Source organism: Populus nigra, chromosome 15, assembly GCF_951802175.1.
Source record: "Populus nigra chromosome 15, ddPopNigr1.1, whole genome shotgun sequence".
Taxonomy (NCBI): Eukaryota; Viridiplantae; Streptophyta; class Magnoliopsida; order Malpighiales; family Salicaceae; genus Populus; species Populus nigra.
This window is the reverse complement of record NC_084866.1, coordinates 698,167-711,064: the sequence shown is the minus strand read 5'-3', so window position 1 is coordinate 711,064 and position 12,898 is coordinate 698,167. Positions and strand designations below refer to the sequence as shown.

The window sequence follows — 12,898 nt, the reverse complement described above, 5'->3', positions numbered from 1 at the left end:
TCTGTTTTCTGTTAGTGTTGCTGAAGGGAATCCTGCATTAACTTCTGTACCTTCATGTCTGTTGTAGGCTTCTCTGCCTTTTCTTTCAAGTCCTAACTTGACTAGAAACCAGAGATTTCCTTATCTTTGAAGGAACAATGTTAAAATAATCTTGAAGAAGGGAAAGAATATTGACATGGATCTATACAACTTCTATTGAGATGCTAATGGCTGCAAAGAGCATGTTACATTGGTCACAAAATTTTCCTAGCATTTTTTGTACACAAATTTACATCAGACATCATGGTAAATATTGTTCTAGGCACTCTTTTAGTTTTTGAAAAGTCACAGGCTTTGAAACAAATGAGTCCATACCATTTGCATAACATTCCTCTGCACTCTCTGATAATGCATTTGCTGTCATCTGCATTCACCAACTGAATCTGTTAGTATATGCAGACGGATTTAAGGCTTAAAGGGTGATGAAATAAGGACATGTTTCAGTGCTTCAGCGTAGCTCGGCTACTATAGAAAGCAAGCCACAATGCTTTGTGTTGTTTGATAATAACAAACATCCAACTAAAAACACTCAGGGTGGTAAGATTTCTAGTGAATCAGGAGATAGAATGGGGTCTCAGAATTTGAGGCTATTAAGAGTGAAGTGCTCACCGCAATTATAGGCATCCTCTTATCATAATGAATAGAACTCTGACTATCTTGTAATGAAGCTGAAGGCTCTATTCCAGCCTTGGCAGCAGCATCCCAATTGCCAGTTTCTTCAAAAGAACGAATCAATTGTGTAGCTTGAAGGCCATTCATTACCGGCATGCAGACGTCCTGCAAAATTAATGTCATACATGGTTACTGAAACTTAAGATCTAAGTGTTCAGCTTAATCAAAATTGCATTCTCGCATAATCCCATCAGAAGAACCATAAACAAAGAAAAGGTGGCGGTAGAAATGATTTGAATCTAGAAATTACCATCAAAACTAGATCATAACAACAGGACTGAACTGCACGCACAGCTTCAACTCCATTATTCACAACATCCATGGTATGGCCTAACTGCTTCATCATTGATTTCGTCACCATTACATTGATCTTATTATCTTCTACTAGAAGAATCTTTGGCTTTGGTTTTGATTCTGGTTTTTGTGGGATGCTGGTAGAAGTGCACTGAGAATTAATGACAGATTTTTCTTCTTCCTGACACGATCCTGGTGGTTCGGCTGTATTTGCCCTTAAGCTCACTTCTCTGCTTGATTCTGTGTGATTATTGCAATTTGTAGTGCCATTCGGGATTTTACAGTTTGTGTCGCCTTGACTTTGTTGACTTCTAAAAACTAAATCCTCGTAGTCACGTTCAGGGCTGTGACTAAATGAGCTTTCAGGTTCAGATAAGGTCTCAGCAACTTCAACCATAGAACAGGCATCCTCAACACAAGTCGTCTCTTTCAGTCTAACGTTACCAGAAGGAAATGAGCAAGAATCCTCTGAGATTCCAATAATTTTAGGGGATTTGGTAAAACCGATACTATGTGGCAATAATTTTTGGGTCCTGGTGGATCCATTAGAAGAGAATAGAGAGCCCAAAGTACGTGGTTGGAACTGAAAGAAGCCGGCAGTTTCATCCTCTAGTGGAGCTTCATGATCAGCCATCTCTGATAGATCATCAGGATCATCAGAAGAATCACAGGTTAATGATACCTTGTACGGTAGCACAAAGGTAAACGTAGATCCACATTTCACTTTGCTAGACACAGTGAGACGACCTCCCATCAGCTCAACCTATTCCAAACGAATAGAATTGTAAGAAGGCAGTGTGAAAATACGTAAGCACATGATGTTCTGTTTTAGTATTTTAAGTTATGAACGCATGTTTATACCAAAATGTTTCTGAGCACTTTGTTACAGTCAAATTGCAAATCAAAAATAGCTTTGGTGGAAAGAAAATTTACCAGCTGTTTGCATATAGCAAGGCCAAGCCCTGTCCCACCATATTTTCGAGCATGATCTGCGCTAACTTGCATGTATTTTCTGAATAGAGTAGGCAGAGCATTTTCTGTTGCATGAATGAGAAATGTACTTAATATTGCTTTCACAATAGAAACTAACTTGAGATGTAATAGACAGCCGCAGTGTTAATAGCCACAGAAAAGAAGCTAAAGGTATTCTCAATTCTTCTTCAACTTGGTGTATAGTTTTAGAATAGAGTCAAGGTATCGATACTGTACCTGGGATTCCAATTCCAGTATCATAAACATCACAGCAAAGCCACACTGTTGTTCCAGGTACTTGAGGTTCCTCCCCTTCATCCCCATCCGTTGTGTTTCCATTCTTAACTGGGGTTTGAGATTCATCACTAGGCAAATGATCTGGATATGGACCTTCACTGTATTTTTTACTGTGGAAACCTTTTCTATCACTGCAATTTTGAGATGACAGCTTAGGCTTGTCTTCTTTTATCTCAGTTGTGGTTAACTGATCTCCAGATGACTTCTGATGGTTTCCTTCAGCTTTTCCATAACATGGATCCGATACGACATAAAGGTTTATACCTACTTTCCCTTCATGAGTAAACTTGATTGCATTGGTGATCAGGTTGGTGAGGATTTGCCGGATCCTGAGAACATCTCCAATGACCTGAAATCGAAGCAGGTTGTCTTTAATAAGAAACTTGAAAAGCTAAATAATTACTGCACAAGTATCATTGAATTTAAAATGATGAGTTTGGCACATTGTTGCAACCCCTTACTAACACAAACAGATTTTGCCTTCTGACAGAGCTAAACGGTACAGAAGGATTTATGTTGCAGATTCAATTAGTAGAAACGCAGTACTCAAAGAAAATGCTGCCTCAAAAAAGACAGCTAAACATTGTGTTAAGAAACTTTGACCTCAATGGGAACATCATCGGCTACACGTCCTTCCAAGGTCAGAATCTTTTGCAATGATGCTGCAGCAGTCTGCAATACATGTTTTACTACCTCTCTTGGTCGGAACTTTGTTGCTTCCAACTTCATAACACCTGACTCAACCTTGGAAAGGTCGAGTATATCATTTATAAGTTGAAGAACCAAGTCTCCTGAAGATATCATCACATTCAATAATTGTCTTTGCTCGCGATCAAGGTTTGTAGTGGAAAGAATCTCAGCCATGCTGACAACTCCAGAAAGTGGAGATCTTATTTCGTGAGACATGGTCGCTAGCATTTGTTTCGCACGCATTGTTTCCTCTGAAAAAGTGCAGAGAGACAAGGTCAGATTGAGATTCTCTTCCACAGAAGTCACCACTGCACAATTTTCCGCCGAAAAACTAACCTGTTATATGGATTGTTTTGTTAAGTTCTGTTTCCTTGGCTTTCTGTACTGCTATCTGCTCTCGAAGCTGTGCCATTTTCTCTCTTTTCCTCACCTGTTGTGCATTCAGGAACATAAATGCCCATACTTCTCCATGATAATGAAGATTCTAAATAACCATGAAAAAGAATTATTTACCTGATCAGTTACATCCATTCCCATGTAGTTTATACCGATCGTCTCTCCGGACTTGCTAAACACTGGCTCTACATAAATCAAAAATGTCTTTGAACCAAATAATTCTGTCTCAAATGTGATTTCCCTCTTTGCAGGCAATCCTTTATCCAAAACTTCTTTCTTAAAATCTTGAGATTCCTTCACTCCTGAGCCTGAAAAAATTTCGACATCTGTTTTTCCTAAAATTTCCTGAAAATGTGAAATGCACAATATAGATAGGTAACTCAGAGCGACTCCAGCTAGCTAACAAAATTCTTTGAAGAAGAACAACGAAAACCCTGCCTCGATTACAATTTCTTACCTCCTCTTGCAAACGCGGAAACTGATTGTAGATAAAGCGATATCTTAAATCCTTATCCTGAAAGAAGAAATTGCCAGCAAATCAGACCTTTTAGCTAGAAATTGGCCATATGGCAGAAGGAATATGTAGGTTTTCATCATTTTTACTCCTAATACCTGATGACCTATAACAACAGGAGCATTTTGAAGCACAAAATGTAAGAAATTATCAGCCCTTTTCAGAATCTGTGTCAACTCCTCAACTGGTGAGGATTGCTTTTCCAAGTTCTGTAAGCTTTCCTGTAACTTCTCCATCAGTAACTGCTCTCTGTGGACACTGGCCTCCAACAATTTCTCTAAATCCTTTGCTCGTTGTTTCCAGTATGCAACAGTGTCGAATTCGGCATCTATGTTTACTTTCTTGCTTTGAACAATGACATCACGTTTTCTCCGAGGAATATCTTGATATAAATCAATTATTTCATCCAATATAGAAATCGGTCGTTTATCGCCACTGTATCTTTCTTCCTCAAAGCGAAAATCCTCCAAGATCTCCAATTTCTTGAGCTCAACTTCCTCCCTTTGTTTGCTTAAGATGTCAAGCTCTTCTCTGAGAAGGCGGACTGCATTTGCATGCTTGTATTCCCAATGTTGAACAAGATGCGTCAACTGAGAAGAGCCTCTATCAGTGTAATTGGTGAGCTCGACGAGATGGTGGAAATCAACTATAGTTGGCTCCTCAACTATTGTAACCTCCTCTAACATATCTTGATCCCCTACCGGCTTCTCTACATATGGTTTTGAACTATCAATATCTTCAGGCCACATTGAAGGGAGGGCTTCAATGTCCATATCCTCCATTTGTTCGTTCTCCATTTCGCTGACCATTAAATTACTTGCATCAAATCTTTGCTTCTGTCCAGAAAAGGCTACTGAATCAAGCTACTTACGCCACTCTAGTCCCCGGAACCAGTCAAAAACTTCAACCTTTTAAAACCCTTTGCTCGCATTAGAAAAGCTTCCAAAACCATGAAATGGAAGCACTTTATTTTGACTAGAAAATTATGAATTCCTATTGGAACCTACAGAACAAAATGAATTACCAGAGGAAATCACATCCTACACTTCAGAAATAGGAAATCAAATAAGCATCTGCAAACATATCATGCAGCAAGATCATGAATTTAAAGGAGGAGCAGAAGAAGCAACAACAGCAAAATTGGATGGCTATAAAAATTACAGCGAAGTCGATTGGCTATAGTAATTTAACCAAATATCAAAAAACAATAAAACTTGTTATAGAGAAAGGAGGATTCATTGATTTAAAACAGTTAACCAAACAAAAGAATTCGCTCTCCATTCTATCAACCAAACAAAGGAATCCTTGCATTACGTCATTAATCTATCCAACCTTGAGTAACTTTAGAAGACAACAAGTGCAAACACATGTCATTGTCAAAAACATTTCACGTACAAAGCAAAAGATCCATCAACGAAAACAATTCAAGAAACAAAGGAGCCGACTAACCTTGGTGAATCAATGGTGATGGAATCAAAGTTCATGCAACCAAGAAGCAAAGAAGATCAAGAAAGAACACATGGGCAGACAAGAAAATGAAAGTTTAAGGGCTAAAACTTTTTCACTGTAGATCTGATGAAGAGTCTGGATACTGGTCTTAACTACTGAGTCGTTAGTTGTCAATGAATAATCAGCCACTAACAGAGAGAGAGAGAGAGAGAGAGAGAGAGAGAGAGAGAGAGGAGAGCATGTGAGGGGAAAAAAAGATAACCAAAAAAAATGTGGAGAGAAGAGAAGGTATAATACCAACACTATAGTTTAGCTAGTACGAGCATCAAGAAGCCATGTGCATTTGGAGGTCAAAAATATTAGAGAATTCCTTAAATTTGGACCTTTTTATTCAATCTTTAATTTGTGTAATAATTTATACAATAAAGTTTCTGTCTTCTTCTTTTTTCGTTTTTAAGGTCACATTCATGGCTAGAACTTAAAAAAAAAGGAAATCACCAGCTTGCTCTCTCTGTTTTCTTGCTCCTGTTTCTCTGAGAGAGATATTTTATTTTTCATTATTTTTTTGGAAAGTTTTTGATCAAGTATTTTTTAAAATGGGAAGGAAGCTCTCCTTGTTCCCCGCCTTATACTATTCCTAGGATACGTGTTGGGGTGGCGCATGGTTACTGCGCCAGGAAATGGGAGCTTGTATGCTGAGAATGCACTCCATTTACAGGGAAGCTGCTGGAAAGTTTATGTCAAATGCATCTACAATTGTTAGAAGGTTAATAATTAATTTAGTCCACTAATTAAAACTCAAACGAGAGATCTGGTTTGATTTAAATAAAAAGTAAAAAAATATTATTTTAACTTTTTTTAAAATAAAATCGTGAAACAATATTATTTTAAATTAACCCATTTAATTTTTTAACCAAAATTTCTGTCGGTCCATTTTTTGCTTTAAACATGGAATAGTCTACCTAATCCATTGAAATTTGGGTTTTGCTTGAGATTGTATTCTTTTGACATTGAAATTCGGGGGTCTTTGACGTGAAGATATGACCTAACAAAACTAGATTAAACGTGTTTTTTCAATATGCTTTTAACACTAGTAATGTAATTGAAATTCTCATGTCCTATCCAATTTTATTTTTTTAGTTTAACGTTGGTGTTTGGATCAGCTTACACGTACCTCGACTAATCTCACGGGCCTTGAAGTTAACAAGTCCTATCCAATTTGATTGAACATTGTTTAGCTAAAAATCTAAAAACAATTAAGAAATGGTTTGTGAGGAATTAAATTATACAAAAATCCAATAAGCTGCTTTTATTTTTGCGTTTCAAAAGTATTTTAAAAAAGAATTTAAAAATTTTATTTTTTTTTTACTTCAAATTAATAATTGTTTTGGTGTTTTTATATCATTTTGATGTGCTGATATTAAAAATAATTTTTAAAAAATAAAAAAAATATTATTTTAATATATTTTCAAATAAAAAATACTTTAAAAAACAACCAAAACTACACTTAATTTGAAGTCTCATACTCACAATCCTTCCATGCAATATCTATTTATTATTTGTATTAAAATAAAATTTTTTATTTTTTTATATAAATATATTAAAATCATTAAAAAATATTGATTTAATATTTTTAAAATTAAATATACTATTGAAATACAGCTGGACAAAGTTCTAAACGCAAAAGCAAAACGGTGCCTGCTACAGCTGATTTATATATAAGCAATGGAGTCATCAAGTTGGGCATTAATTACGTAACCTTTGTGAAAGGAACACTAAAATACACATAAATTAAAAAGTTTAAATAATTTATATTAGCAAACCCACATTAAATTAGATTAGTTCGAAGGCAATGGTGTGATCAGTTGGTTTAATCTATTAAAAAAAAAAAAAGGCAATGCCTATAGTTTATACTGCCAAAAAAACAGAAAAGAAAAAATTGTCATTCCATTGATTAACTATAACTAAAAGGGGTTAGCCGCCTTTTACTGTAGATTTTACTATGTAAATCCCCTTTCACTGTGGATTTTATTGTGCAAATCCACAGTAAAAGGTAGATGCCTTTTAGGTATATAGTTTTTTTCCCTCCATCAATCATTTTTTTAATTTACTTTTTTTTATTAAATTTTTGTCTATTTAGTTATCATACTCTCATAACACAGATTCTAGGTTTGATGGGTTAACTTGGTTTGGTGGGTTAACTCAGTTGACTCAGATTTTTTTCTTTTTTTAATTAGTTTTTTTCTTTAAATTTCTTCTTTTAATATGGATTTGATTGAGAATTAAACTTCATAATTTGTTTTGTTTATTTTTTATTGGATTATCATAATCTCATGAAAGGGCTTTATTTTACCCCTCCTCCCAAAATACTATTCATTGAAATAGTGCTTTGCCTTTTCTTTTTCTTTTCAATTAATCTTTATTTGTTTAATTTCATTCTTTAATATTAAATTTTTTTATTTAGTTATCACACTTTCATGACACGGCCTTGCAGTTAAACCGACATCCAAGGCTTTTACGTCTAGCGTTGCAGCTAGACTCACTTAAATCTAGGTCAAGCAAGTTTAATATCATTATTAATATTATAAATATTATTATTTATATTATAAATATTACTCTTAGGTCAGGCGTTGCAGCCAGTCCCACGGCTCTTGGATTTAGCTTTGCAGATAAACCCAACGCTCTTGAGTCTTAGTTTTTTTTTAATATTTTTTATCCCAAAAAAATTAACCCGCAGCATAACACGAGTTACCTAACTAGTATAAACTACATGGAATGCCTCTAATGATTCATGTGACTTAGGTCATCTAAAGGAATTGGCATGATTGATTCTCGATGGTACTGGGTTTATCTTAAATTATAGGTTTAAGTAAAAAAATAAATATCAATATACTTAGTTCATAAAAATAATAATTAAAACTCTCATATTTTAGTATAGGGTTTATTGATAATTACTTTTATTATCTATACTTTGATGATAAACTTTATCATGGCAATTGTTTATATATATATATATATATATATATATATATATGCAATCCTCTAATTAATTCCTGGCTCCTCTAATTAATCCTCTCGTGTGTGCAGTACTCTATTACAAATTATTTTCCCAAGTAATCCTTGCGGATTGAGTCTGCTGCGATATTCCATTGATTTTTTTATTATGATTTATTTTGATATTCCATTAATTAAACAGTTTTCTTATTATTATTATTATTATTAATTCCAACGTTTTCCAAGTTGTACGGCACTCTAAATCAGAGTCCAAGTAAGGAAAAAATAAATAAAAGATGGAATGATGATTGAAAGGACACAGCAAGGGATCAGCTTTTTGGTCTTCAAAAGACAATATTTTAATTTATAGCCAATATCTGTGTTCTATTATTTGAACTCTAAAATACGCAATTGACACAGAACAATCTGTTGCCATCCACAGCATAGAATCATGCGTACGTTAATTATTCATTTGAAATTAGAATTTCCGTCGGAGAAAATTAGAATAACATGATGTTGATTTTTACTCCGGAAGAATATATATTTTTGGATATAAAATCTTAATTCACAATTTGAATTGGCTATTTATTCATGAAAAATTACCTTATGGTGATAAAATTTAAATCCAAGATAATTAATAATGTTTATTTAAAAATAATATAAATCATATTTTAAAACTCCATCCAACAGTTTAAACTTTTAGGTTGAGATGGTTTTTTAACGTGGTATTAGAGTCCTGATAACCAAATAGTCACGAGTTCAAATCTCATCATCCTTATTTATTTGATAAAAATTAAGCACAAGATAATATAAATCTGTAGAAGTTTCAAATCCAAAATGCTTTTATTTAATTGGGTATGTTAAAAAATAATATAAATTATATTTTAAAATCTTATCCAACAACTTAAATTTTTAGATTAAGATAATTCTTTATTATCAGAGGAGCTAGAACTCAAGTAATTTTATAGCGTATTCTAATTTGTGATGATTTGATTTTAGTTCTTCAAAATCATGTAACACAAAAAGAATTTTTAATCGAGTAAAATTACCAATGAATGTCAACTATTTTCGTAGAACCTATGGTTAATTTAAAATCTCAAATAAAATAGAATTAATTCAGAGAAACCACTTTGCTTAAGCATATTTTAATCGAGTTCGTCCTAGCAAGCTAGCTCCACCTAATTATTAAATAATTGAATCCCCTTTTTATGGAATAAATTAATTAAATCCCTTTAATGATCATAAAGAAAGGATGGTGAAAGTGAGATTAGTGACACTGATATATAGATTAATTAATCAGCCTTAAAAGAGAAAGATGATTGGTCGAGACAGCATCCTCAATACATGGATTAGTTAACTATAAAGAAATTTTGGTAAACGTGATGCAATCCCTTTCCATGTGTTTATCAAATATGGTAATAATTATTTTATTTTTAGAGCTGCTGCTAATTAATTAAATCATAATGGTATAATTAACTACAGAAATTGACACCAATGTGATTGGCTCTCGTACCTACCGACCTTGAAGAACTACACGTGTCGCTTTCATGCAATTGAGGATTTGTTTGTGAAGTTTTTCCACAAGTTCACATTGGTATTTCATAAATTCTTGCCTGATGTTGATGTGATGTGATGTGGAAATTTAATTTATGGAAAAATAAATAGTAGAGATACAATAAATTATATGACCTAATAAAAAAAAAATCTAGATGATTAGGTTATTAAGTCAATTATGATAAATTATTTTTATTAAAATAATATATTTTTTTAAAAAAAAATTGAATATTAAATTTTTAGATTTAATTTGATCGGATTAGCTTTGATTTTAATACATATTTAAGTATAAAACCCCCCCACACACATAAAATAAGGTTAATTTCGCATAATTAATCAAGAGTTGTATGCTTTGCCATCACATGTCCATAATTCTTTTTAGATACGGAGGAATAAGACACATGTCCTCTTGATTTTTCTTTTCATGGTCGGCATTATGCTAAATTGCTTAAGATATTGATTTTTAATATGACTTTGTAAATTAAGGGCGAGTGTAATATTTAAAAATATATTAAATAATAATTTTTTTATATTTTTAAAATTATTTTTATTATTAGTATATGAAACAATCAAAAAATAATTTAAAATTAAAAAATTAAATTTTAAAAAACGTCATTCCAAACTCCTTTCCAAATAGCTTGGAAGATCCCAGCACACAACTTTAAACTATAGGATAGATCCCTATTCCACTCTCAGAGGCCCTAGCAGTTTCATTTGGGAAACAAATTTTGTATACCAAGTCTTCATGAACAATTATTATTATTATTATTATATATATATATATATATATATATATATATATATATATATGAATTGGGTTCGAAAGTATAACCAATCTACCTATATATATATTAATCGTAATTAATATTGATGCTACAATCCATTTAAGAAATAGCCTCTGCAGCTAGCTGCTAGCTAAATGCATTGCTCAACAAATTAAAGATACGAGGAGCAAGGAGTGCAAAGTGGATTAACAATCACTAATCATTAATTATCAAAAAGAAATCTGAGAAAACTCAAGGAGTAATTGCATGGATCATCATGGGTTTTGCGAGTCCTGACAAGATTCATGCTGGGTCTCATAATTCTGTGCCTGGTGTGGCAAATGTCAATTGGGTGTGCTAAAATTAACCATAGCAGACTCGTCTGCCTGGGCTAGTGTGCAAGTCCAAACAAATACTATACTTTTGCTCGCGTTCATCATTTGGGATTGGAGCCTTTAATCAATTTGCTGGTGCAGTGAATAAAAATATAAAATTATTAAGACGAAAATTAAAGAAATATTCATCACGAGGAGGCAGTACAGATGTGTTTGAGTTGGGATGCTGACCCACATGCTTCCTTGTAGTAAGTATTTATTTTATTATTATTATTATTGCTATTATGGACAGCCGACCCACCACCATTATCTCTCAATCATAATATACAAATTGCTTGCTGATGCAAGAATTCCACACATTTGTTTCTTTTTTATTTTATTTTATTATTATTTTATCAATACTAAAATGCAAGAATTCCTTGGATTTGAAAAGCTATGGTTTATCTCCTAGGGACTCGGCAGTATTCTGCTTTGGTCCCTGTAGTTTAGATTTTTTAATATTGATATTGTAGTCCCTAAAGGTTCTGATTAGCTCCTGCCTTTTAAAAGGCTAAGGAAATCAAAGTACAAGACCACTTTTTTTTTTTTGGATTTTTGAAGGGTTGTTGCGAGGTATTATGATGTATATAGAAGCCTGGAAAAAAAAAAGTGGAAAATCATGAAAAAAAAAGAAAAAAACAAAGGAATTGATTCTTCACTTGTGTTAGCTATTTGACAGCGATTAGAATAAAATACGATAGAGATCACATTTTAAAATGATATTCATTTAAAAATATATTAAAATAATATTTATTTTTTTGATATAATATGATAAATATTATATCAAAATAATTTAAAAAAATAAATAAATTCAACCGCAACCCCAGACAACATACCAAAAGCTTCAGAAACAAGATTAAAAGCTTTTTTTCAAAATATGAAATCATAATTGAAAAACCTAAACTATAGGGATTGAAGTGTAGGATCTAAAAGGTATTTTACCCCTAAAAAGTTTTAGTGGGCCCCTGTATAGAAAGGCGTGGGCCTTCTTTAAAGAAGTAATAAAGTGGGTTTAGATTCAATGGAGGGTCAACGTCTCCATGTAAGAGAGGAAAAGTAAGACTGTTGTGTTCATGTTACCATGAGGGCAGCTCCACCTATACAATCGAATACATCCATCACACACCATGTGATGCATCATTATTATGCAAATGAAACCAAACTTTACAACATTGCAAAAAAGAGGATACCCTTTATTCAAGTTAATAGTAATATGATCTTTCATGTTGATGATTGATCTTAATTTTAACGATCGAGATTTTATTTTACCATCTTACTAACAAAATTATTAAATGTAATCTGGATCACAAGTTAGTATATAGATTAATTAGATTAATCTCAAATAATATCATTCAAAATTCTTTTAAAAAAATTAAAATAACATGATTTTAAAACAATTAAAAATTTAAGTAAAGTCTTGACTGGTTCATGGATTAACCCACCGAGTTAATTTTTATAATGTGGTAGCAGTTGTTTTTTAAAGTGTTTTTCACTCGGAAATACATCAAAATAATATTTGTTTTATTTTTAAAATTTATTATTGACATCAGCATATCAAAACGAATTGAAAATATATAAAAATTTAATTTAAAGTTAAAAAATAAAAAAAATAAAATTTTTTAAAAATACTTTTGAAATGTAAAAATAAACATAATCTTATTAGATTGTTTATAGTGCTACTTTAGTAGAGGATAGCCAAATCTTAGAGTGAAAAAACTATGTAAAGCCAAAGAGTATTGGGAATAAAAGAAGTGGAAGAAAGTACATTATTCAATCATGCATGGATGTTCTTGCGTCATCTACCACTTGTATACTTGTATCATAAAAAAAATGGTTTGCAAATTGCAACATTGTTGCCAAAACATAATTCAATATAAATTAGTGTGTAA

The 12,898-nt window shown here is 32.5% G+C and overlaps 1 protein-coding gene across 1 annotated transcript; it reads right to left on the bottom strand.

The window, feature by feature from the left end:
* Positions 1-170: 170 nt before the first annotated feature.
* On the bottom strand, positions 171-5,626 carry LOC133674241 (histidine kinase 5-like). The gene is made up of 11 exons (XM_062095271.1): positions 5,324-5,626; positions 3,973-4,877; positions 3,818-3,874; positions 3,478-3,705; positions 3,301-3,394; positions 2,878-3,215; positions 2,215-2,623; positions 1,939-2,042; positions 962-1,768; positions 649-816; positions 171-403 (listed from the first exon to the last, which is right to left on the bottom strand). Exons 2-11 carry the CDS (start codon positions 4,681-4,683, stop codon positions 281-283), a joined length of 3,039 nt encoding a protein of 1,012 aa, XP_061951255.1. The 5' UTR covers positions 4,684-4,877; positions 5,324-5,626; the 3' UTR covers positions 171-280.
* Between the last annotated feature and the right edge of the window lie 7,272 nt (positions 5,627-12,898).

Bases quoted from the DNA above. Each gene is read 5' to 3' on its own strand.
- LOC133674241 (XM_062095271.1), bottom strand. From the start codon at position 4,683: ATGGTCAGCGAAATGGAGAACGAACAAATGGAGGATATGGACATTGAA. The intron at 2,624-2,877 runs GTCAAAGTTTCT...CTTCGATTTCAG, and splicing joins CCGATGATGTTCCCATTGAG to GTCATTGGAGATGTTCTCAG. The intron at 2,043-2,214 runs GTACAGTATCGA...TTCATGCAACAG, and splicing joins TACTGGAATTGGAATCCCAG to AAAATGCTCTGCCTACTCTA.